We start from the raw sequence: 25,978 nt of genomic DNA, 5'->3' as shown, positions 1-25,978 counted from the left end.
AAAAAATATAGGTTTTTTGGGCCAAAAATGGTGAACCAGTCGAGACACTGGCCAAACCGGCTCAACCGACCAGGGTACTGGTTGACCGATTACTCCTTCTTGATTGAGATCTAGTCGAGAGGAGCAAAAAACACACTCTCTCTCTCTCTCTCTCTCTCTCTCTCTGCTAATAGCCTTTCCTTCCTGGTCGAGGTATTTGCCTTCTTGATCGATGTCTGGTCAAAGATAACGGAGCATTAAATGCTCCAACGGCTAGTGAAAAATCCGTTTGTATACGAATATTTTATTAATATTTGTAGATTGGTTGTAAGCTCCGTTATATACGAATGCATATGGATTTTTTTTTCTAATATAATTTTTATTATTTTTTTCCTAGTAGCTTATTTCTTAGTGTGTTTGGTTGGTTTTACTCTAATGCAATCCACATACACGTTGAGTATCAATAAAATCTAAGTTTTGAAGATTTTCATTCTCTACTAATCTCCAACATTTATGTCACTAGAAAACTAAAAGCTTATCTACTAAACATTATAGTGCAAGGTAACAAGGATCTTGGTAAAAAGGTTATCGAGTTTCAACTTCTACAAATCATCATGTAAGATATTAGAATGGAAAAGATGATTATTTGAAAAAAATTGAGACATTTGTTTCTAATTAAATTTGAAAGTATGTTCGAAAACATCAAGTTTGGACAAAGAAATCAAATTTCCTGGAAAACAAGATATACGAATTATCTAAAAGAAGTCTAAATGATATCTAATATGTCTAAAATTCAAATAACAATTCTAATGGATTCAATTAGAGCTTAAATATCAAATGATAAATTTAGATGACTTCAATTAGAGCTTATTAGATTTCCCATAGACATAAAGTTCTTATTTGGATTTATGATTTGGATTATATGGAATCCTTGTATCATACTAGAATTATGAGTAGTTAAGTGAAAATCAATTCATTGTAATGAACTTTCTCTTAAATTTGATTCAAAATATATATGAGCACTTATCATTCTTAAAAACCATGCTTTACATTCCTAGCTAGCAATCTTTTTCATGGTACCCATAAAGAGTCTAATTCTAGAAAGAAAAAAAAAAGTGAAAGAAAATTGAAAAATAGAAAGGATTGAACTTGTTTAAAGAGATTCAAGTTGAATGTGAAGTTGGGTCAGGATATTGATAATTTTAGAGATGGTTTTGGGTTTAATTTTTCAAGTTCATGTTGTTATTTCACTTGCATGATAATATTAGTACTTTTCAAATTCCATTAAAATCTAAAAATTTACAAGTTATATCGATTGACCTTCTACTTTTGAAAATCTCATACTCTTATCATTGTTTAATCATTTCATTGGAACAATGGACTATAAAAAAAATTGATAAATTTTTTTCTTCCCATAAATTAACAAAATAATAAAAAAATGTGGTAAAAAATAAAATAAAGTGAGAACCATTGCCAAATTTAATGTGAAAGCCTGTAAGAGGATGAAACTTTTATAAGTAGATGGGCAGCCACCTTACCACCTAGTATGATAATTACTTGCTTATCAATGTTGTATCCCTTATGGCTTGAGATGTGTTGATTGGGCTGAATATGGTAAGAAAAATGTTACTTTGAAAATCTACTTCACCATGACATTGTCCAAATATAAAATTATGCATTCGATTAAATTTATAAGAAGCAAGCCAGAATTACATTTGACACACGGATTGAAGGCCCATCCAATAATATGGACCCCTTTTTAATATTCCTTCAATGAAACATAGGATTGGATTAATGGAAATGGACTCTTGACTAATCACTTCATCCCTCTGCACCACGGCTACATTCTCCGCCTCCGGAGGCGAATTCTGTGAGCTCTTCTTCCACCACTTGCTCTTCCTTGGAGAATCCTTGAAAGAATTCTATCAACATGTTTGTAGTAGCATTTCCTCCATCTCCTGCACAACACTAGAGGCCAAATCACGATTCCCAATCCTGTCACAAATCCAATTTCAGGAGCTATGTATTCCCACTTAATCTCCATCCCGGAGCCTGAGTGCCCGTCATCAGACGCCGGTGGTGTAGCATCTTCGCAACTTACGTTTACGGGGAAGCCGCATAATCCTCTGTTACCCACGAAGGAATTTGGTGAAAATGTTTGCAATTGATTACCTGTAGGGATCCTTCCCACCAATTGGTTGAATGAGAGGTTCAGGACTGAAAGGAAATTTAGGTTCGCAAGCTGTGTAGGTATCTCTCCACTCAGCCTGTTTTGCGAGAGGTCTAATGATTCAAGTTGTCGCAGATTCCCTATTGACGATTGGATTTGGCCTGTGAAACCATTATGCGATAAGTTGAGAACATAAAGGGATGTGAAGTTCCCTATCACTTCTGGTATCTCCCCTTCAAAATTGTTGTACGACCAGTCAATGGAGGTGAAGAGAGTTAGGATCTTCACCAACTCATTCTTGACCTTTGCTGATAACTCTTACAGTATCCTGATAGTACAATTGACTGAATTGTTGAACCCTAAATTGCAGGATTTTGAGCTTGGATTGGACTTCATTTTCACCCGCCATCATTGCTGTCCAGGTCGATAAGCATTTTGCTGGCAACTTACCACTGAAATTGTTGAAGGCTAGGTCGACAATCTGAAGCGTTGCCCAGGTAGAATTACTCTTGGGACATCCAATGGTTCCATGGAATTTGTTGGCTCTCAGAACAAGGACACGCAAACTGCTTATGTTCTTCAACCAGCAAGGAAAGATATCATCAATCTGGTTGTTCCCAAGGTTTAAAATCTCTAACTCTTTGCAATTAACTAGAGATTCTGGAATGTTTCCTTGTAAAAGATTCTCACTGAGATCTAGCGTCCGTAAAAGACACTTGTGCAGCAATTCCCCATGTATAGTGCCAACAAACTTGTTCCTCCCTAGATTCAACACTGCAAGAGCCTCATTCTGAATTAAACATGATGGTATTTCGCCACTAAAGTCATTGTCAGAGAAGTCAAGAACTTGCAGGTAAGTTGCATTGCAGATGGATCTAGGAATACTTCCAGTGATGTTATTCTTCGGAAGAGAGAAGAAAATAGTGAAGGACATGTAAGTACCAATATCATCTGGGATGGAAGAGTTGAAACTGTTGTTTGAGTAATCCACATATTTGGAAAATTGGGGAGGAGTGGGGATTTGGCCATGGAGCTGGTTGGAATGTAGGTCAAGGATGGACAAATAAGGAGTAAAATTAGAGAGTTTCCTGCAGATCCTCCAGTAAATTATGAGAGAGATTCAAATGCATAAGAGATCCATTACCAATCTTCCAAATCCAATTAGGTATGCTCCCGCGAATTTGGTTATCGGAAAGGTCTAAATGTGTCAATCTTGACTGGGTGCTAAGATCAGGTAATGTACTGAGTTTGCAAGAAGCCAATTTCAATGTGGTAAGATTCGACAGCAGAGGTGAAGTGGGATTACCAACACTCGCATTGGTGGACAAGAAGTTGTATGAAAGACTAAGAGTGCTAAGATTTCCAAGTTTCTGAAAGCTGCTTAGTTCAACAGTGCCATTGAATTTGTTGGAAGAAAGATCAAGGATGTTAAGACAATGGAGATCAAAGACAGATACAGGTATTGGCCCTTCCAGATTGTTGCTACTCGAATCAAGGGTCTCCAGTACAGAAAAAGGCACAACTGAAAATTTACTCAAGGGACCAGAAAATTTGTTGTTGCTCAGTTGTATCTTCTGCAGTGATGGGAGGGAAAACAGGAGCATGGGGAGACTTCCATTCAGTGAATTGTCTCGCAAGTCAAGAGTCACTAGATTCACTAGGCCATCCCAGTGAGAGGAAGAAATCGGGCCTGTTAAATAATTATGAGAAAGGTTTATTCGGGTCAGGTTCTTGGACAAACTAAAAGGTGGGATTGAACCGGAAAACTTGTTATTAGATAAGTCCAAGTAGACCAGTTGTGTAAGGTCTGCCATCGAGTTTGGGATTGGGCCACTGAAATCACAACCTGCAAGCTCTATTCTAGTCAACCTCTTGAGATTGCCTATGGAGTATGGTACTTTCCCTGAGAATTTTGTATCCGAGAGCACCAAGGTTCCTAGAGATCCATTCTGAGGGAATTTCGGCAAAGAACCTTGTAGTAACTTGTCGTTTGACAAATCAAGAATCTGTAGGGTTGGTACCTGAAAGATCTTCTCTGGAAAGGTTCCATGTAATCCACAAGAACTGAGCCGCAATAGAGTCAAATTCAAGAAATTCGCAAGGAATTCTGGAACAGGAGCAGAGAAGTTATTATTGTCCAGGCGAATGCTTGAGAGAGACCGAAGCTTCTGCAGGAAGAATCAAGAGGGCCAGAAAGATAACAGTTTGGCATGCTCAGCACTTGGAGATTAGGCACTGAAGATGATAATGACTGGCACCACTCCTTCCCCTCAGCCGATATATTTACACCATTAAGATGGAGTTCTCTAAGCTCTCTGAGGTTCTGAAGCAGCTTTCTCAGATTTGGGTTCTCGAGTTTCAGCGTAGGAAGTCCAAGGAAGTAAAGGATAGAGAAATCAATAGTAACCAACCTCGTCAAGCGTGAAATCTCAATTGGAATCTGCCCAGAAAACCCAGCGCTAGACAAATTCAGGTAAATCAAATTGCCAAGCTTACCGAATCCAGACGGAATTTGAGAATCGTTGAAGCTGTTGTTAGCCAAATTCAAGCGCTGGAGATGTTGTAGACTGAAAAGACTACTGGAACTATTGAACCCCCCAGAAATCAATTCGCTACTCAGATCAAGTCCGACAACATGACCGCTGGAGTCCCAGGTTACACCTCCCCAAGAACAGCAATCCCCGCTTGGATTCCAGGAAACTAGTTTACTTGATGCAGCAACATTGTGTTTGAGGGTGCTCTTCAGTTGCAGCAACAAGGACATCTGATCCTCCAGGCATGTGCTCCCATCACTCAGACATTCCCCGGACACCAAAGCAACATGGATACCAAAAACGATTAAGCATAAGGGCAAGAAATAAAGCCATTGAAAGAATTGGATTCTCATTGGAAGCAGCTGGGAGATACTGCTACAACAAAACATGTTTAATATGATTTTTTATTTTATTTTATTTTATTTTTTTGTAGATGTTTGAACAGAAAGAAAAAAGAAAGGGGGGTGTCTAGTTATGCATAAACAACACAGCATTCTAAATGTATCTTGAACACATTCTTCATGCTTATCTTACAACTCTTTGTGGTAAAGGTATTCACACTATAACAGAGATCTTGGTCGACCACCTCGACTTTGATACTTCTGTGGGAAGGATCATGGAAGTTGGCTGTGAGAGTGACAGGAGTCGCTGTGGCAAAGAGAACATACAATACTCCTATCTTGTCCTATAGAAGACGTATGTGCTTCATGTTTTTCCCAAGAGCTTATTGACTTCTCTATAACTTTAGACCTCAAAGTCTTCCTAGCTACGTTAAGTCATTTTAAAATGAATGTGTTACTCCAAGTCTATCAATGCCATAAAGATTCTAAATGAACGTGTTTTAGAGATGGGGTGAGACAGGGATATTCGTGATTCATGCCATTTTTTTTTTTTTTTCTGTTGAAACCTTTGGCAAAAATTATGGTTTTATATTGTCAACATTTCTACTAGATTCATGGTTTTAAAGACCTATTTACACTGAAATTTTTATGACTTCTAAACAATTCAACAATATGTCAACTTTTGTTTCATTGATTTTAGCCCATTTCATAACATTGGTCCATTTAATTAACTAAATCAATATCTTTTAGGGCATGTAAAAATGAAAAAGTTAAATTTTTGACTTATAGATGTACCACATGATTTGCATAATCTCCTTTGTTTTGAGACCTTGATGCTATTTCACGCGTGCCCTTCCTCTACTATGGGTTAATTAGTGCAATTTCATTATGAAAAGTTGGATCATTCACTTTTTGTTTTTAAATGTTATCAAATTGTTTAATAATTGTAAGGAACAACAATCTTTGAAGTTTTGGTTAAAGGAAGTTGCATTCTAACTTCTTTAATAATCATATTACATAGTTCTTGACTCTCACTAATTAACCTCACCATCTTCTATGAACCTAGCATTTTCTATGAACCTAGCATTAAAATTAAATTTTAGTTAATTTTAGGATTAAATTAAGTTTGAACTTGCATTCAAACTTATTTAGTTAATTTTAATGAAAAATTGTTCAATATAAAAATATGGATATTATATTTAAGTTTTTTTTCCTTTTCTTTTTGAGTTACATTGATAATGTATTTAAGTTTTGTTTTATTTTGCTTTCTTTTCTTCTTTTATTTTCTTTAAACACGTTTTTAAGGACGTAAATGCTCTTGAATTTATTTAAGTCATTTCATTAAAAAAAAAAATAGTATGAAAAAGTATGGATGATGTATTTAAGTTTTTTCATATTCTTTTTTAATTTATATGAGAAGTTGTTTCATGCCTTGAAATTTTCACAAAACAAATTCTACCCATTTGAAATAATATGAGTTTATATATTAATTTCAAACAAGGTTGAGTAAAAATATTGACCGTTACATGTAAACCTCATACATGTTAAATGCTACATATTGTGACTTTCATAAAGTTTGGAAAAAAATATTTTGATGTTCACTTCTAATTCAATTGGGTAAACAAAACTATGCTTGATAATAGATTAAAAATGGATAGAATGGACACTAAAATATTTATTAAAACCAAATGTAATGACATGCTCTTAGTTTAAATTTATGTTGACAACATAATATTTAGTGCTACTAGCATCTCTCTTTGTCAATAATTCTCTTAGTATATATATAGAAAATGAATTTGAAATGAGCATATGGTAAGGGAGCTTAATTACTTTTTTAATATACAAATCAAGTAATAAAAACAAAAACATTATTACTGAATAAAGAATATTAAAGATCATCTTAAAAAGTTTACGTAAAGAACATAAAGACCTTGAAAACTCTAATGATGAGTTTATCTATCAAACGTTATTTAAAATATAGCAAGTAATATTAAATGCTTTCACCCAAAATAATTAGAAAACTATTTTCATTAAGAAAAATTGTTTTCATTAAGCCAAGTTTTTGTCGTTTCTTATATAGATTTATTTTTCTCTTCAACAACCTATCTATTAAGGTGTTTTAGAAATAGAAAAATTATGTCCATGATCAATACAGATTATAAGTGATTGTAATTTTTTTTTGTTTTTCATTTTTAACCTTTTTGCAAGATTTTGACAGAAAAAGAGAAGGTTCATTTTTATAACTTAAAAATAAAACTCATATGTACCTAAATCATTCATTATGGCAAATGCATGATACGTTCCTCCATTATTAAAAGTCCTAAAATGAGCAAATATGAAGTTCTTGACGTAAAGATAAGTTTTGTTTGTTTGTTTTTTAATTAATATGTACTCCCATTTGCAATGTTTAATATTTTAGAGAACTAAATTGAAAAAGTCATTGATTTACGGTTCAACAGTCAAACTATTCATTGAACTTTGATCAAATTGATAATGCTATAAACACATAATTTATATATTATTAAAATTAAAATAATTATAAAAAATTAAAAAATAATAGATTCTACATAAATTTTCACAATAGCCACTTGTAATGTCAAACTCACTTACCCTTAAGTTTGCACACCCTCAAATTTCTCTTTACTTCCAATTACTAAAAAACAAACTAGGAAATTACGTATTGGGCCTATTGATCAAACAATGTCCTGGATTGGAGCATATTCATCAAAAATATTTAAATATCAAAAATACCTTTCAACTAGCAGCATCGATCAAATATTCAAAATCTCCTTCTCCAATAAACAAAATCACTACCATATTATAGCACTGGTATAATCAGTACCCTGCAACAGAATCCCCAGCTTCAAATTCGAGCACCATCAGCTTCCTCTAATCAGAACAGCATCAGCATCATTAACACACTAATTTGAAATGGAATCAACTCGTCAGTTTGAAGGCCATTGGTGAATCAGAGTATCAAAGATTCAAAATAGTATCAAAGCATGTTAGTTATTCATGAATTAGGGCATCAAAAAGGTGGTCATTGTTGGTCATCCTCTAATCTCCGGTTCTGGTCATTGTCCTATCAAAGCATCAAACTACGTAAGACAAAGGAAGGAGAAAGTTGTTAAGTGTGCAATAATATTGTTGCTTCTTACAAAAAATGGCTATTGAAAAATGTGTAAAGCGGAAGATGCTAAGGCACCAATATTTCACTCGAGATGGTTAAGTCTCAAGATGAGTACGAACGAGAACCACATAAAAAGGATTAGGATGACCTCATTGATAGCAAATTGATTTTCAAAGATAATATAGCTAAGTTCTTGATCTTAACAAGTGATATCAAAATTAGATCATGAGTTCGAATTATAGGAGCTCTATCTTAGGGGAGAGATTGTTGACTCTAGGAAAAAGGCTTATTAAAAAGTAACATTGGGATGAATATGTAAGATTAGAGATGATTAAACACTTATATTAGTCTTCAAATCGAATTAATCATATATAGAAAAAAAATTTCATGGTCATTAATTATATTTTTTATTATGTTTTGTAGTATAAACCGTTTTATTTTTATGACCCTCAGGAAATGATTTCATCATTTTGAATATCTTTAATAATACAACAAATTAAGTAAAAAAAAAAATAATATAAAAATCTTTGTCACAAAATTAATTAATATTCAATAAATTGTGCTATAAATTTTCAACCAAGAGAAAAATTTTAATGAGAGAAGAGACATCATTTTCAATATTTCCATCTCCAATGTCTCATTACCTCAAAGTGTCACAAATCTACATATCTTTTTTTGTTATGATTTGCAAACTTTGAAAGATCTCATGTTATGTGCCTCAAGCATACACTTTCTAAAACTCTTTGGTAGCTACGTACAAAACAATCAATATGGAGAGAGTACGTAAGAGATCCAGAGCACTTGTTTGAGAGAAAATTGATAAAAAAAATAAAAACTAAAAAATTGAACAACCACACAGCAACACTAATAAGTAGCCACAAATTATATAACTTACAACCTTCTAATTAGTTACAAACAATGGACAATCTATTAACTACTTACCAACTCTAATTACGTTTGGTACATCCTTGAGTCCTTAAAGATAAGTTTTTCTTTCTTTTAAAAGTAAAATAGATTAAAAGCCATGTTTGGAATAGCAAAATAAGGAATGAGAAATCAATTCAATTTTCCTTTCATTAATGTGGTTGAATAGTTTCTTAGAATGAAAATAGGAATAAAAAGATTCATTATCATGGAAACTAAATTTTACTCTCACTTATTATTTACCTCCATTTCCATCATATTTCCATTTTCATTTCCATGTACCAATGCATCCTAAAACTAGATGAAAAAAAAAAAAAAGAAGTGAAATTATATAATCTTTTCTCACAATAATTACAAATGATAGATAAACTACTATGTGAAGACCCAAATGAATTCTTTACCTTAACATAAAAGTTGATTAGGAAGGCAAAAACAAACCCAAAAACTGTACAGTCATTTGCGGGGTATGATGTGAAGGTCATGGATTCATAAAGGGTGAAATAGGGAAGGAGAGATTGAACCTGCTTAGGGAAATTCAATTTGAATGCCAAGCTGGACATGGATTTTGATAATTTAGGGAATGGTTTTGGGTTTTAGTTTTCAAGCTCATGTTGTTAAATCCCTTATGGCTTCAGATGTGCTGATTGGGCTGAATATGGACCTAGCTCCCTCATTGGGGGTCTTCGTTTGTAACAACCAGGCCCATATTTTTTAATACCAACAGAAATCCACCCAACGAAGTTTAGCCCAACTCGGGCCCACATCCAGCCAACATATCTTTACCCATTCTCCAGCCCAGCTTGAGTGGCTCCCTGAATCACCCTAGTTAGAATTTTAATTTGGGTAGGTTTAAAATGGTTATAGACTGTGGCTGTACATAAAAAGCATTTCTGGACATGGGTAGAAAAGATATTTTCTATTTAATATGTAAAAACAATTTTCTATAGCTTTGTTTCAAATTTCTTAAATATAACATGTTATATTTGTAGGAAAGCTTTCATGGAGTGGTTTTACAACTTAAATTCTTTATTATATAAAAACCGTTTATTTATATACCATGATACTCGCATCACTAAAGGTAAGAGTAACGTTACTATAAAAATCTACACCATGGCATTGTCCAAATATAAAATTATACATTTACTTAAATAATATTATGGACCCCTTTTTAATGTTTCGGATTGAATTAATGGAAATAGACTCATGGCCAGTGGTCACATCCCTCTTCATCAGTGCTACATTCTCCGCCTCCGAATTCCGTGACCTCGTCTTCCACCACTTTCTCTTCCTTGGTTTTTCTGATGGAGAATCCTTGAAAGAATTCCATCAACATGTTTGTAGTAGCATTTCCTCCATCTCCTACACAACACAAGAGGCCAAATCACGATTCCCAGCCCTGTCACAAATCCAATTTCAGGAGCTATGTAGTCCCACTTAATCGCTATCCTGGAACCTGAGTGCCTGCCATCAAACGTGGGTGGTGTAGCATCTTCGCAACTTACATTTAAAGGGAAGCCGCATAATCCTCTGTTACCTGCAAATGAATTTTCTGAAAATGTTTGCAATTGATTACCTGTAGGGATCCTTCCCACCAATCCATTGAAAGAGAGGTTCAGGACCGAAAGGAAATTTAGGCTCGAGAGCTGTGCAGGGATCTCCCCGCTCAGCTTGTTCAGTGAGAGGTCTAATGACTCAAGCTGTCGCAGCTGTCCTAGTGATGATGGGATTTGGCCTGTGAAACCATTACCAGATAAGTTGAGAACATAAAGTAACTTCAAGTCTCCTATATCTTCTGGTATGTCCCCTTGGAAATTATTGCATGAGAAATCAATGGAAGTGAAGAGAGTTAGGACCTTCACAAGCTCCATTTCTTGACCTTTGCTGGTAACTGTTACTGCATCCTGATAGTACAATTGACTGAATGCTAGGACCTTAAATCGCAGGTGATTGGACTTGGATTGGACGTCATCTTCACCTGCCATCATTGCTCTCCAGTTTGAGAAACATTTTTCTGGCAACACACCGCTAAAATTGTTCCAAGCTAAATCGACAATTTGAAGCATTGGCCAGGTGGAATTGCTATTTGGACATCCAATGGGTCCATGGAATTTGTTGGCTCGCAAAACAAGAACACGCAGACTGCTAATGTTCTTCAACCAGCAAGGAAAGATATCATTCATCCGATTGTTCCCAAGGTTTAAAACCTCTAATGCTTTGCAATTGGCCAGAGACTCTGGAATTTTTCCTTCTAAAAGATTCCCATTGAGATCTAGGGTCTGTAAAAGACAGTGACCTGGGAATTCCCCAGGTATAGTGCCCTTAAACTTGTTTCTCCGTAGATTCAGCACTGCAAGATCCCCGTTCTCAATCAAACATGAGGGTATTTTGCCACTTAAACTGTTGTCAGAAAAGTCAAGAACTTGCAGGTAATGGGCATTGCAGATTGATGCAGGAATAATTCCAGTGATGTTATTCTTTGAAAGAGAGAAGAAAACAGTGACGTTCATGTAAGTACCAATATCATCGGGAATGGAAGAGGTGAACCTGTTGTTTGAGTAATCCACATAGGTGGAAGATGGTGGAGTGGGGATTGGCCCACGGAGCTGGTTGGAATGAAGGTCAAGGGTAGACAGAAACGGAGGAAGATTGGACAAAGGTTCCTGCAAACCCTCCAGTAAATTATGAGAGAGATTCAAATGAGAAAGAAAGCCATTACCAATCTTCCAAATCCAATTTGGTATTTTCCCCGGAATTTGGTTTTGGGAAAGGTCTAAAATTACCAACATTGACTGGCTGCTAAGATCAGGTAATGTTCTGAGCTTGCAAGAAGCCAATTTTAACGTGGAAAGAATTGGCAGAAGAGGAGAAGTGGGATTACTACGACTTGGATTGATGGACAAGTTGTTGTACGAAAGACTAAGAGTAGTAAGATTTCCAAGTTTCTGAAACTGGCTTAGCTCAACAGTGCCATTGAATTTGTTGGAAGAAAGGTCAAGGATGTTAAGATGCTGGAGATCAAAGAGGGATACAGGTATTGGCCCTTCCAGATTGTTGCCACTCAAATCAAGGGTATCCATGGGATGAGAAGACGTAGCTGGAAATTCACCAAATGGACCAGAAAATTGGTTGTTGTTAAGTTTTATCTTCTGCAGTGACGGGAGGGAGAACAGGGGCATCGGGAGACTTCCATACAGTGAATTGTAACAAAAGTCAATAGTCACTAAATTCACAAAACCAACCCAGTGAGAGGAAGAAATCTGACCTGTTAAATTATTATGAGAAAGGTCTATTAGGGTTAGATTCTTGGACAAACTAAAAGATGGGATTGCACCAGAGAACTTATTATGAGAGAAGTCCAAGTAAACCAATTGAGTAAGGTTTGCCATCACCGTTGGGATTGGACCACTGAAATCACAATCTGCAAGCTCTATTCTAGCCAACCTCTTGAGATTCGCTATGGAGTTGGGTAATTTCCCTGAAAATTTTGTAACCGAGAGCACCAAGGTTTCTAGACATCCACCCTGAGGGAATTCTGGCAAAGAACCCTGGAGCAACTTGTTGTATGACAAATCAAGAGTCTGGAGGGTTGGTACCTGAAAGATCTTTTCTGGAAATGTTCCATATAATCCACAAGAACTGAGCTGCAAGTGAGTCAAATTTGAGAAATTGGAGAGGAATTCTGGAACTGGAGCAGCAATATTGTTATCATCCAGACGAATCCTTGAGAGGGACTGAAGCTTCTTCAGGGAATAATGTATAGGGCCTGAAAGATGGCAGCTATACAAGCTCAGCACTTGGAGATTAGGTACTGAAGATGATAATGCCCAGCACCACTCCTTTCCCTGGGCTGATATGATTACACCGTCAAGATGGAGTTCTCTTAGCTTCTTGAGGTTCTGAACCAGCATTCTCAGATTTGGGTTCTCAAGTTTCAGTTTTGGGATACCGGTGATGAAATAAAGGCTAGATAGATCAATAGTAACCAACTTTGTCAAGTAGGAAATCTCAATTGGAATCTGCCCAGAAAAGCCAGCGTTGGACAAATTCAGGTAAGTTAAGTTTCCAAGCTTGTGGAATTCTGCTGGAATTTGAGAAGAGAAGGTGTTGTTAGCCAAATTCAAGCTCTGGAGATATTGTAGACTGAAAATGCTACTGGAGCTATTGAGTTCACCAGAAATGAATTCGCTACTGAGATCAAGAGAGACAACACGACCAGTGGCGTCCCAGGTTACACCTCCCCAAGAACAGCAGTCCGCGCTTTGAATCCAGGAAACTAGTTTATTCGATGCAGCAGTATTAAATATGAGGCTGCTCTTCAGTTGCAGCAGCAACAACACCTCATCTTCCAGGCATACCCTCCCATCACTCAGACATTCGCCAGACACCGAAGTACAATGCATACCAAAAAAGATCGGGCATAAGGGCATGAATAAAATCCATAAAAAGAATAGAATTCTCATTGGCAGCAGCTGGGAGAGACTACTAAGCCCACACATGTTTAAACATTACTTTTATGGATGTTTCAAGATGAGAAACGGTTATATAGTTACACATAAGATGACACCTCACTTTATATATCTTGTTTTTTTCTTTATATACATTTTTCCACAGCATATTTTAAATATAATAATAACAATAATAATAATAATCATCATCATCATCATCATAGGACAATTAATATTAGAAAATTAATCCACTTCTCAATCAACCATCATAACGCTAAAATTGATCTTTAAGTGAAGTTTTAAGAATGATCCAATTTAAACCTTTTGGAGGAGTGAGTTCCCTTTTAATCTCTTCACTCTTGACCATTAATATCATTATTAATCAAAATCTTAGAGGGTGTTTGTTTTTTTAGTTTTTTGTAAAAGCAATTTATTTTCAAACTTTTGGTTGTTTGTTTTTATATTTTTTTCATGACTTATTATAAATTTTTTGTTAAATAGAAAAAGTCAAAATATTTGGTTTTTTTTTCTAAATATAAAAAGTAATATATATTGATTTTCTTTACCTTTTAATACTTAATAGAAATAAATAGTCTAATACTTAATACTATTAAATATTAAAGTTCTATTTAGAATGAAGTAAAATAACAAACATCACCTTAATTTGACCATTTTTGCTTTTTCTTTCAATTATTTTCCCATTCATGTTATTCCAAGTCACACAACAATTTATTATTTTCTTTTTCAAAAATTTATTCATTTTTTCCACACAACAATTTGTGTGGAAATTTATTTATTTATTTCCTGCTTTTGTTCTTAAAAAAACATATTAACTATGATTTTGTATTATTTTGATAAAAGAATATAAATATTTAATTCAATTTTATAGACTTATACATGTATAGTTGACTTAATTTAGAAAGACAGTGATATTGAATGAATTCAATATTTGCACCATTTCATTTTATAATGAAAATATAAAACTATCTATAATAATAAAGTCATTATCACTTGGAAATTCGGAATTCTTTTGTGCGTTCCATCAACATAAAAAGGAAGTCTCAGTCATTTTTTTTGGCCTACCTTTTGTTTAGCTCAAACAACACGTAGTGAATGGTCAATTCTTTAAGCTGAACATTTTTTCTTTCCATTTATTCACATTACTCGGTATGGTGATCAACATTTTCTCACCTCTCCTAAATATTTTCATAAGGTTTCAATTATTTTCAGTTGTCTTCTCAAAGACCATGTTTCAACTATAATTATAATTCTTAATTCATCTGATAAAAAATAAATTTAATTATGTAGACATTTTTCGACCATTTATACAAGAGTTTTATTGGTCGGAAACATTATTGAATTGATCATGAGAGTATGAGGTTGATGTTTCGGCCTAATTGAGGGTTCACTTTGTATATAGTTTTAGGCATCAAGGTCTTCCTAAAGTCTTTTTAAATTGGCAAGAAAATAGAAGGATGAGAGAGAGAGAGAGAGAGAGAGAGAGAATCAAGGCTCTCTTAAGGAAGTCTTATTCAATGGCCCCACCTTTTACAAATAATAATTATGAAAATTTGAAAATTTTGCATATTAAGGGAGATGTTTTCTTATATTTGAATATCATGAAAAATAATAATAATAATCATAATAATAATGAAAATAAGAAAAAAATTAGTAGAAAGTATTTTTGAATTCTTTTAAAAAGATAATATGAGAATGTTTTAGGGAAGATAAATTTTAAACACATCCATCATTTCTCTTTTTATATCCACATCTCTTTTTTTATTTTTATTTAAAAAAAACATAAAAATTAAGAAAAATATATGTGAAAGGACAATATAGTTGAAGAAAATGTAGCCAAATTGAAGAAGATTAATAGAAACAACAATGCCTCAGATATATTTATAAAGGTTGTTCCCCAGTAGAAGCTTCAATTGTCCATTACGACAGCAGGGTTTAAACTCCATGTGTTGGAGTTATAGATTGGCATTCCTCGCTCATGTGCTAGAGGGGGAGATTGTTAGGCTATGTTTGTTTAACCCATGAGCATTAGATCTTTGGTATTATGAGAGAAGGAAGATTTGATTTAAAAATAAAAATAAAATTAGGGTTGTTTTTTGGGCACTATTTTGGGACTCAAAGTGAAGTTACAAGTTTTTTTCATCAACCTTTTTGGGAAGTCCCTATGGTATATTTTTTTTCCCTAATTTCTTTCTGTTCATGTTTCCTAAGGTGATGGATTCCCACCTTAGGTATTGAGATATTTATATAACTTTTCAAGACGAAGAAATTTGAGGACTTAATTATAGTATCCCCCCTTATTAAAGTAGAATTCAGTGGTTTTTTATCTCCATTTGGAGGGTTTTTCCATGTTATATTTGGTGTCCCCTTTTTGGTTGAATTTTCTTAATTATCAATCTTGATTCTTGTTAGGTTGTTAATTATTGTTGAAGGTGATTATTATTGTGGGGGAATCTTTTAACCTTGGCAAGTGAATACTCTAGATCTCTCCCTTGTCAATGAAATACGTTATTTGTGCCATTTTCTTTTTATTAAAACCTTTGGCAAACAATATGGTTTTATATTGCCAAAATTTCTACTATATTCATGGTTTTAAAGACCTATTTACATAGAAATTTTTATGACTTTCAAACAATTCAACAAGATGCCAACTTTGTTTTGTTGATTTTAGCTTATTTCATAGCATCGACCCATTTAATTAACTAAATCAATACCTTTTAGGGCATGTGAAAATGAAGTAGGATCTTTATTGATTCTTAAGTTAAATATTGACTTATAAATGTACCACATGATTTTCATAATCTCCTTTCTTTTGAGACCTTAATGCTATTTCATGTGGTTCGTCTACTACGGGTTAATTAATATAGTTTCATTATGAAAAGCTTGATCATTCACTTTTTGTTCTTAAATGTTATCAAATTGTTTGACAATTGTATATATAGGAACAACAACCTTTGAAGTTTTGGGTAAAGGAACTTGTATCCTAACTTCTTCATTAATAACCATATTACACGGTTCTCCACTCCCACTAATTTCTCCATTTTCTATGAATCTAGCATTTCCAATTTCTAAAATCCTTGGACTATAAGTTGGACAATAAATTTAATTTGTACTTCTAGACTATTTTGGACAACCAATAAATTATCCACTTATCATTTTAAAATCTAATTTCTTTCCCTTTGAATTACATATTCTAACCCCCATCACAACCTCAAACGTGCATGTGCCTTAACCTAGGTTTTCTTTTAGTCCATAGTTTGAAAGGAAACTTTGGATATGCCTTACTAGGAATGCAGTTCAAAAAATAAATGATGGTTTTCAAAAAATGTAACTACAATAAAAAGGATAAAAACAAATTACTTGAAATACTTTTAATCATGTTCATCAAAGTACGATTATGTTTTTCAATTACATCACTTTATTAGTGTGCCTTACATAACATATTGAGCACACATGTCATCTCTTTCAAGGAATTTAGCAAATGATCCAAGACATTTATTGATTCATTGTAATTATCATAATAGTCACCACCCACATATGACTTTACAATTTTCATCTTTTTTATATCTTTCAACCCCACTAGTGTATGGCCCAAAGATGCTCGTTAATTGAGATTTTTTATTTTTTTATTTTTTTTTTTTATGCAATAGGTAAACATAATCATGACGTGGAAAATCATCAATAAAATTGACAAATATTTTTCTCCACCAAATGATGGGTATCAAAATGCCTACATATATCATGTATATAATCTCAAGAAGTTTTATTCTCCTAGTACCTCATTTCTTAGGGAGTTTAGTTGGTTTTACTCTAATATAATCCACATACACATTGAGTATCAGTTAAATTTAAGTTTGGAGGAATTTCATTATTAACTAATCCCCAACATTTATGCCACAAGAAAGCTAAAGGCTTATCTACTAAACATTCTGGTACTAAAATTTTTATAATTTAGAAGATTCTCACCTTTCAACTTGTACAAATCATCATGTAAGATACTAAAATTTAGGAGATGATTATTTTTAGAAAAATTGAAACACCTATTCCTAAATTTGAAAGTGTATCCAGAAGCATCAATTTTAGACAAAGAAATCAAATTGCTTGAAAACAATATATATGAAGTGTCTAGAACAAGTCTAATGGTTGTTTAAAATTCAAACAATAAATCCCAATGTATTTAATTGGAGCTTAAAATTCAAATGCCAAATTCTAGCGGCTTCAATTGGAGCTTTGATTGGATTTAAGTTCTCATTTAGATTTATGATTTGGATTTTATAGAATCCTTGTGCTGTGTTAGAAATATGAGTAGTTATGTGTGAATCAATCCACTAAGGGTTGTAAGGATCTTCTGTTAAATTTGATTCAAAATGTATGTAAGTACTCAACTTATCTTTCTAAAAAAAATGATGCATTATGTTTCTAGCTAGCAATCTTTTTTATACTGCCCAATTTTCTTTCAAAAATGATATTTTATTATTCTTGTTGTTCATTCTTTTGGGAATCTTTATAAGACTCATTTAATTTCAATTATGGTCATTGGATTGTGCCCTTTGTAGACTTCTTTCTAGCTAGTTGAAAGCTTATAAAATGAAGTGCATGAGTTCATTTGTTGCTTTAGCCCTATCTCCTCTTGGACAAGGGTAGTAACCAATTTATTAACATTCTACTTATCCTTAAAAATATTATAATTCAATTGAAATGACCCATATTGTTTAAGAGACAAGGAATTAAATATGAAATATATTAAGAGATACTTATCCTCCATGAACCATTAAATTTCATGCATGGTGATCAACTGAGCCATTAATGTCCTAAAAAAAGAGTTGTTACTAGTTTGGTATGTTCTTCCTTAAATTTCATGAACTTTTTAATACTTTTGATTTTGGGAAGAGTAGCCTTAATATAATTTATTTCCATTACTTGCATAAATATTAAGTTGGTTTGATCTTTCCTAACCTTAAAGGAAAACCCTTTCTGTAATAGCAATAATATATAGTAGGTGAAGGAAGGGAAGGGAAGGAAATTGAAGAACTAAGGTTGGTGAGGGAGTGGTATTAAGAAGATGAAGAAGAGGGTATGTTTATCCAATCATATTTATTTTTATTTGAAAAAAAAAATGGACAAGTGGAGAAAGAGTTTAAGAGTGTGTTTTAACATTTGTCTTTCCTTTAAAAAATAAAACCGTCTAAGGACATGCAATCAATGCCTGTTTCCAATTCATTTCTATTATCTATCTCTCATTAATTGTTTAATCAAACCCAACATTTAAGTGCTAAAATTAAAAAAAAATTAAAAAGAAAAATAAAACTGATTAGAGGTCATCCACAAACATTTCATCTATCATTTTAGCTTTTAATACCATTTATTTTTTCTTCTTCGCTTGGGTATTATTATAGTCCAATCATTTTCTAAAATTTCCTAAATTAGTGTGATGCGTTTCACCTTTTAAGTTGTCCTCTCTGAATAAACCCTATCAAGCTATTGCTGATATAATTATTGGTTAATGTATTCACACCCAAACTGAACACTTGGTCCAACTTGACTTTGACAAATGTAGTGATAATCTAAGTTGCAAGTGGGAATGCTTCGGTTTGGCTTCAAGTCTTCCTAATCAAGTCCTTGTGAAAGAGAAAGAAAACAAGGAAGGCAGAACAGAACGCCTACCGACATAGAATTCATTACTTTGAATGAGAACCAGAAATGTCCTCTTACAAGCTGTCCTTTCACTCTCAATTCACTTTCAACTCTACTTGGTTCCAATTCTTCTGTATTCAGTCTACACTTATTTTCTTATCTCATCATTATTGTTACGTGCTCCTTGGCACCATCTTTTAGAATCTTGGATTCCTTAATTTATAATTTAAGTTGGGTTTGAAAAGAAGTATCACTCCGAATTCATTTTGGATCAGACATGTATTGGCAACGCTAGTCTAATCGGATCTTGATTATGTATTTCTACAAAATTTTAAATTTATAATTAATCATAATAAGTTGATCTTGTTAAAAATGTTAATTTAATTTTTTTTTCTAATTGAAGGAATGTTTCCAATACAACTTTCTAGATTATTTTAACTATATTCTTGTATTAAAAGCCCATTTGGTAGTGATTATAAGAAGCGCTTTTAATATTTCTAATACTTGAAAATTTTTATCATTCAAGGGTTAAAAATGTGAGAAACGCTTTTTAGAATCACTCCCAAATGCATTCTAAATTTTCTTTCTGACCACATCCTAGGAGATGTTTCCCTAAAATAAATTAAAAGAAAAATATTCTTTACATTTTATTCCAAGGAGCAGATATTTCATTCGGAGTCATAAAATTAGATCGAGTCTACTCATTCTAGTATTTGAGTTGGATGACTTTTGACCATACGAAGGTGTGTTTGGAATGCTATTTCATAGAAGAACTACTTATGGCTAAATTCTTAGATTAGAATTTCATTTGTAACTAGATGGTGTTTCTCCAAAATGGATGAAAGGGATTTTTCTTTTCAAAATGTTGTTTGCTGAGAAGTGGATTAAAGATACCAATTTTATGGTGGTATGGTGAAGAATAGCATTTCAAGTAGTGATTATGAGTGGCCAAAAGTTGCCATCACTTTTTTTAAGATTCATGCTTAAGTGAAAGACAATTCTCTTTGGGACCCTCCATCATTTTGTTACTAGTACATAATATTTTTCTAATTATCACTCTTGTGTGGCCTTCTCTCTTTTTTCCTTCTTGTGAAAAACAGTTTTAACTTAAATTTGTTTGCCCTTATTAAGCTATTCTTCTTTTATGCTTGTTCAATCTTAGCTTACAAAGAGCTTATGTCCAATACCGCTTAAGGAACTACTATAGTCATAATTTATATAAACACACTTTCTTAGGATTACCAAATAAGACACTTTATCTTAATCTCATGAGATAAAATGGTACCTTTATTGAGAATACCTATTGTTATAAGTTCCATCAATAGTGAGTCAATCCATAAGGGAATATATGATCCCTTTAAAATCTCACTTGTAGGTCAAAACCACTACTAATTTTAGTATAAACTCAATATTCACTCAATGTTGAAAAACAACACAATGAAACAACTTGGTGAATTCATAACTACTTGAGAGTCTTACATCAAGACTCACTGTAGGTCTTATCCAATATGTAACCATACACACTAGTACAGGAAACCCATCTTGATGGCCAAAACCAATTATCCCTCCAATTAGGAGGTAGTGCACTACATTTTCTAATGGGCTGCCTAGGAACACGAACTAGTTGTGAACAAGTCATCCTCTTGTAAGGGACTCATGACTTAGATTTTCTATATAACTCCTAATGCATCCAATTCATGTACAATGCAAAAGATGTAAACCAGAATATTTATAAAGTATATTGCATGAAATAAGGATAGATATAAGTAAAATTGGAACTTTATTAATAAATAATAAATTCTAAATTTTGTTATATCATGTCATGTTCTTAAAGGCTTTATCCTAACATCTTACAAGTTGATGAGTTAGTTTATGACTGGTTTTTAGACTTAGGCAATCCATCAAAAGTCATAGTATACTACCTCTTAAGTGGTGGAATAAATAATTTTGCTCATCAGGATAGGTTTACCATGATAAGTGTACTAGTGTGTATGGTTACAGATTGAACAAGACCTTTGGAGGATCATGACTAATGATTATCGGGTTGTCAAAACTACTAAATATTAATTGCATGAGTTCTCAACCTTTAGAGAATATTATGCTAATGTAGAGGTCATCAATCACTTTGATCTATGGGTAAAATCTTAAAGTGATTATATATTCCCAAAGGATTGGGTGACTGACTGTTTTGGAAAGTAACAATAGATATTATGATCCATAGAGACATTATAATATCTCATGGATTTGAGACAATATATCCTTTTGCATGATCCCAAGGATTTCATGATCATGTAGTATATGGCTATAGCAGTTCCTTCAACGAAATTTGACATACATCCTTTCTGGACTAGAGTATGTCAAATTGTCATGGTATAGGAGGATTTAAGACTCAAGGATTGAGAAGTGATCTTTAAAGATTGATAGCTACTACATTTTTGGATTATAAACATTAGTTCATAAGGAACTTACATACAATGGATAGTAAGTGATAGACCCAAGTTTTCTATCTCCATCTAATATCATAAGATATTGAAGTGCAATTGACTTTTTTTTTAATGGAATGTTGAGTGAATTTTAGAATTTGATTCTAAGGGAGCTAATACATACTTTCCTATGGGTTTTGGTGGTCCCACTCGAGCTCACACTTTTTGGTGGTATTTATTTTGAGAACTTTTTTAGTACTTAATTATAAGTATGCATAAGGGTGCATTTGTATAAGCAAAGGTTGTGCAAGGGCTTATGATTAAATGACTTATGGGTTTTCTTTTTAATCTATTTAATTAATTGACGCCATTTAGCATAATTAATTAAATAAGACTTACTAGGCTAAGATTAAACAACCTAAGCCCATATGATGAGCCTTAGTCACTTAAGCCTAATTGATAGTTTATATAAATCCTCTTAGGATTTAGGGTTAGACTAAATGTTGTCTTATAATTTGTTTTGAGAGAAATCATAACCATCACTTCCTCTAAAGAGAGGTCCATTCTTCTTTATAGCTAAGATCCAAGAGAGAGTCATCAGGTAGAAGATCACAATGCATTTGAGATTTCTACTGCAAATTAGGAAAAAGATTTGGATCGAATCCAAGGGTATGTTTTTTAAGAACACCTTAGAATAATTTTTTGAAAAAATAGGCATCTTTTCACTACACTTGGGATCTTAGTTGCATGCACTCTTTAATCTAGATCTAAAGGTTGTTTTCCTAATAGTAACATAAAGATAGATGATTCATATATAGAGAGATGTGCGATAGAACATTAAAGTTCATTTGGATTGTTTATAAATATTTTGTGTTTAAATTAATTAGAATAATCCTCTATGTGGTTTGGCTTAGGTTAAGTACAAAGGATTCTTACTATGGTACTAGTGATGTTTGGGGATACATTGATCACTAGTCAACTTGATTTGATCCACTGAGAGAAACTCTAGGAATCAAACCTACATGATGGATATTAGTAATGAAAGTATATAAACTCAAAATTGAAATAATAGACATGTTAAATTTGTTTAAGAGAATAGTACCTTAAACTTAAATATTAACACTAGATGCAAATTGATCTTAAGATCTAATTCAATCATAGTGAACTTTGATATTTGTCTTAGGGTTAAAAGTTACTATCTCAATCTATGAATCTAAAATTAGATTTTTGAACTCTTCAAAAGTTTTTACTATAGATTTTATTACTTTCATGATAGTGGTGTGAAAAAGAATTAGTTTCATAAAAAACTTTACTTTTAGACATTTTCAATGTAGATAGAGGATTTGCTTTGTTGAATAGTCTAGTATATGGATCTTAGGGGATGACAACCTAGATGCTACAAGTCATGGTAATCTCATCTTTAGTTTTTCTTAATATAGGTTACCATGTATTTAGGCTTTAATACATTAATTATAAATATTTAGTTTGAGTGACCTTGGATTAACTTATTGAAGTAATGAAGGTTGATAAATTGAAGATTTCAAGTAAGAGGTAATATCTCTGATTTTGGAATAGAACTTTAGAATTCCTACACTTGTAATATGTCTTGTGATTGAAAACTATTGATTTCCACAAATTAAATTAATTTAAAAATTATGAACTACGAGCTTAGATTACCTATTTGCCCATTTTAAGATAGTTTCATATATCAAGACATAAACTCACCACTATTCATGTAATTTCAAGTCATATAAAAATTTATTAGTTTTTCAAGATTTTATGAGAATTTTTTTTGTACGTATTTTTTTTTATATCATTTCAATAAAAAAAATGGAGTCAGTTGGTGTTGTGCCAACTAGATGCAGGCTCGTCTAATTTCACCAAAGTCAGATGGATTATTTTCTTGCACAAAAAGATGTCCGGACAGGTGGTCCAGGCATGCCCCTCTGAAACTTAAGTCTAGCAAGAGTAAATCTAACTTTTTGAATGGCTATGTACACACATACCTTTTTCATGCTTATGGAGGGGTTTTTATAGAATGTATGGCACCATCGTCACATCGTTGATTGTGCATTCATGCATTTCTTGCACTTATGATTGTCGTCATGGCGAATAATATGCCATAATAAGGTAGTCAACGCCATTATCTTAGAGTGGATTGGGAAATCATACCAAATAAAAGTTGTTGATTGGCGCCATTTGTTGTCTATCATGCAAACATCCTGGACCATGTGGTTGGTTGTGCATTTACGTTTTTCAATGTCAATAATTGCGAATAACAATTGAAGGACATTGATTTTTGGGTGTAAATGTTGTTTTGATTGTCGCTTAGGCATTGTTGGTGGTTAATCATCCGCTCAATGCTTGGAATTTCCTACTAGCTTGGTTGCTCATCTAAAAGTCCCACAGTCAGCTTGGTTTATCCATTCTGTCTAGCATTGGGGAAGAAGGAAATTTGTCTTTCCTCTTACGCCAAATAGAGCTTGTCTTAGTCCAAATAAATTTTTCCCAAATGGATTATTTGCTTGCCTTGGGCGACCAAAGGGTCTTGAGCCTATGAAGGACAAGTGGAGGGAAGCTTCCCACAATTCCTCCTAATCCGTCTACCTCTGTTTGGTCAGGTTGCTGATGAACTGGGGCATGATGGATTATCTGTTTTTTTTTAGTTTTTGGGCGCCAAGGGATGCGTGTCATTTGGTGCATTTCCTATACATAGTGTTCTCTTGTCTATGTTGCTTCTTTGTCATTACTTTGCTTACCATCGATTGCGTCTTTTCACTTCCATCGTCGTCAACTAGTATGCTACTAGAGGATTTCTTTTCTCGCCTAAAAGCGTTTTGGTCTTAGCTTAGGTAAGTTTTTTACTGTCATTTTGATTCTTTGTTGGGCTAGTTTTTGCTTTTCTGATTGTGTTGGTGTTGTTTGTTTGGAGAGAAAATGGACATATCAATGTCCAGATTTTGGGTGTTTTAGACTTCTTGTTTGCTTCTATGTCGTCATTGTATTTGTGTTGTTGTCTCATGCTTTCACTATCATCGTGATGGTGCGAAGGTGTGATGTATGCGATTCAGCGTTCGTCATTGGCGAAGGAGTTTTTTCTACAAGTTTTCACAATCAAATCCATCTAGATTTAGATTATAGTTCATTTAGTTTTAAATGTCCGTTACTAGGGCAACACCAAACGACGAATGGGTTGATTGATTGGTTCCGCCAACTACATTGATCCGTGCAGGTTTCCACACAACCCAGATCCCTATGATATAATGGATAGAGGATGAATTACTAATACCAACAGAAGGCCTCAGCAAGGCAGATGAAAAAAATGCTAGAGTCGGGCACTCTAAGCTAAATTGCCAGTTGGTGACCTGTCCAAGCAGGAGTTTCGTGCTCGTTTTCGAGTTCTGGACACCATCTTGATTCAACTATCAGTCGACGAAGCTTTATCGTCAGTCGATATCCTGAATAACATGATATACTTTACTAAAGAACAGTTTTCCGTGGGGCTTCGTCTTCATCTTCCTTTTCTTCTTAAACAATTTCTTCACTTCACACAAATTCCTCCTACTTTCCTTCATACGAACATAATCTGGATATCGATGGGGTGCAATGTGTTGGATATGCTTTTCCAATTAGATCTTCCTCTACTAGAAGTCTTACTCATCTACACTGTCAAGATGAACCCAAAGGAAAGGTTCAACTTATTTGCCCACATCCCTTCTCTCCAATTCGTGACCAATTTTTTGAACTCAAGCAAAGGCTGAGCGAAGGGGCATGTTTTGGTGTTTGGCCCCTAGAGTGGTTCTTTTGAGGGTCTAGATAAAGTTTTTGCTCCGCAACATTTGTTGAAGATTCCAAGTAGACTATGATTTTACCATTTTCGTCTTGTCTTGCTACTATTCTATCCTTGTTGCTAACCTACTCACGATCTTCATGTTTGTCTAATACATGCAAAGAGAGGTGGGGACGTCTTGCGGAGTGGGTGGAGAAGGCTTCATTTGCCTATTTAAACAAGTTGTTCAAGATTGATGCTGTTGAATGGGCTCACAACTTTCTTCTATCAGATAAAAACCTCCAGGTCTTAATTGAAAATTCAATGTCTTGATCATCCTAGTGTATTCCCGGCTAGCTTCTTCGTCTTTAGTGCCTGACAAACATTTCGTGCTGAATGATGTACTTTTCTACAAGGTTGCTTGTTTGGCTTATTCTAAAGCACATCAGGCTTTTTTAGAGGAACGTGATAAGAAACACTAGGAGGGAACACTGAAGCAAGCTCAAGTTGCTAGTCGTCCGGCTTCCAACTTCGTTGTTCGTCTTTATGCCCAAAATAAGAAGCCCGCGACTCGTTCCATCAAAAAAACGAGAACTCCACCTCCTGCCTTG

At 33.8% G+C, this 25,978-nt stretch overlaps 1 protein-coding gene and 1 pseudogene across 2 annotated transcripts; both read right to left on the bottom strand.

Moving 5' to 3' along the window:
- Nucleotides 1-1,634: 1,634 nt before the first annotated feature.
- LOC100255712 (receptor-like protein 35) lies at nt 1,635-5,341 on the bottom strand (annotated as a pseudogene). The gene has a single exon (XR_009466384.1). The product of XR_009466384.1 is annotated as a receptor-like protein 35 (transcript).
- Nucleotides 5,342-10,149: 4,808 nt separating this feature from the next.
- LOC100250533 (receptor like protein 22) lies at nt 10,150-13,576 on the bottom strand. The gene has a single exon (XM_059738930.1). It carries the CDS (start codon nt 13,572-13,574, stop codon nt 10,314-10,316), a length of 3,261 nt encoding a protein of 1,086 aa, XP_059594913.1. The 5' UTR covers nt 13,575-13,576; the 3' UTR covers nt 10,150-10,313.
- Between the last annotated feature and the right edge of the window lie 12,402 nt (nt 13,577-25,978).

The sequence above is a fragment of the Vitis vinifera genome, chromosome 8 (assembly GCF_030704535.1).
Source record: "Vitis vinifera cultivar Pinot Noir 40024 chromosome 8, ASM3070453v1".
Taxonomy (NCBI): domain Eukaryota; kingdom Viridiplantae; phylum Streptophyta; class Magnoliopsida; order Vitales; family Vitaceae; genus Vitis; species Vitis vinifera.
The sequence above is the reverse complement of the archived record's forward strand: the minus strand, read 5'-3'. Positions and strand labels throughout refer to the sequence as shown.

Bases quoted from the DNA above. Each gene is read 5' to 3' on its own strand.
- LOC100250533 (XM_059738930.1), bottom strand. From the start codon at position 13,574: ATGTGTGGGCTTAGTAGTCTCTCCCAGCTGCTGCCAATGAGAATTCTA.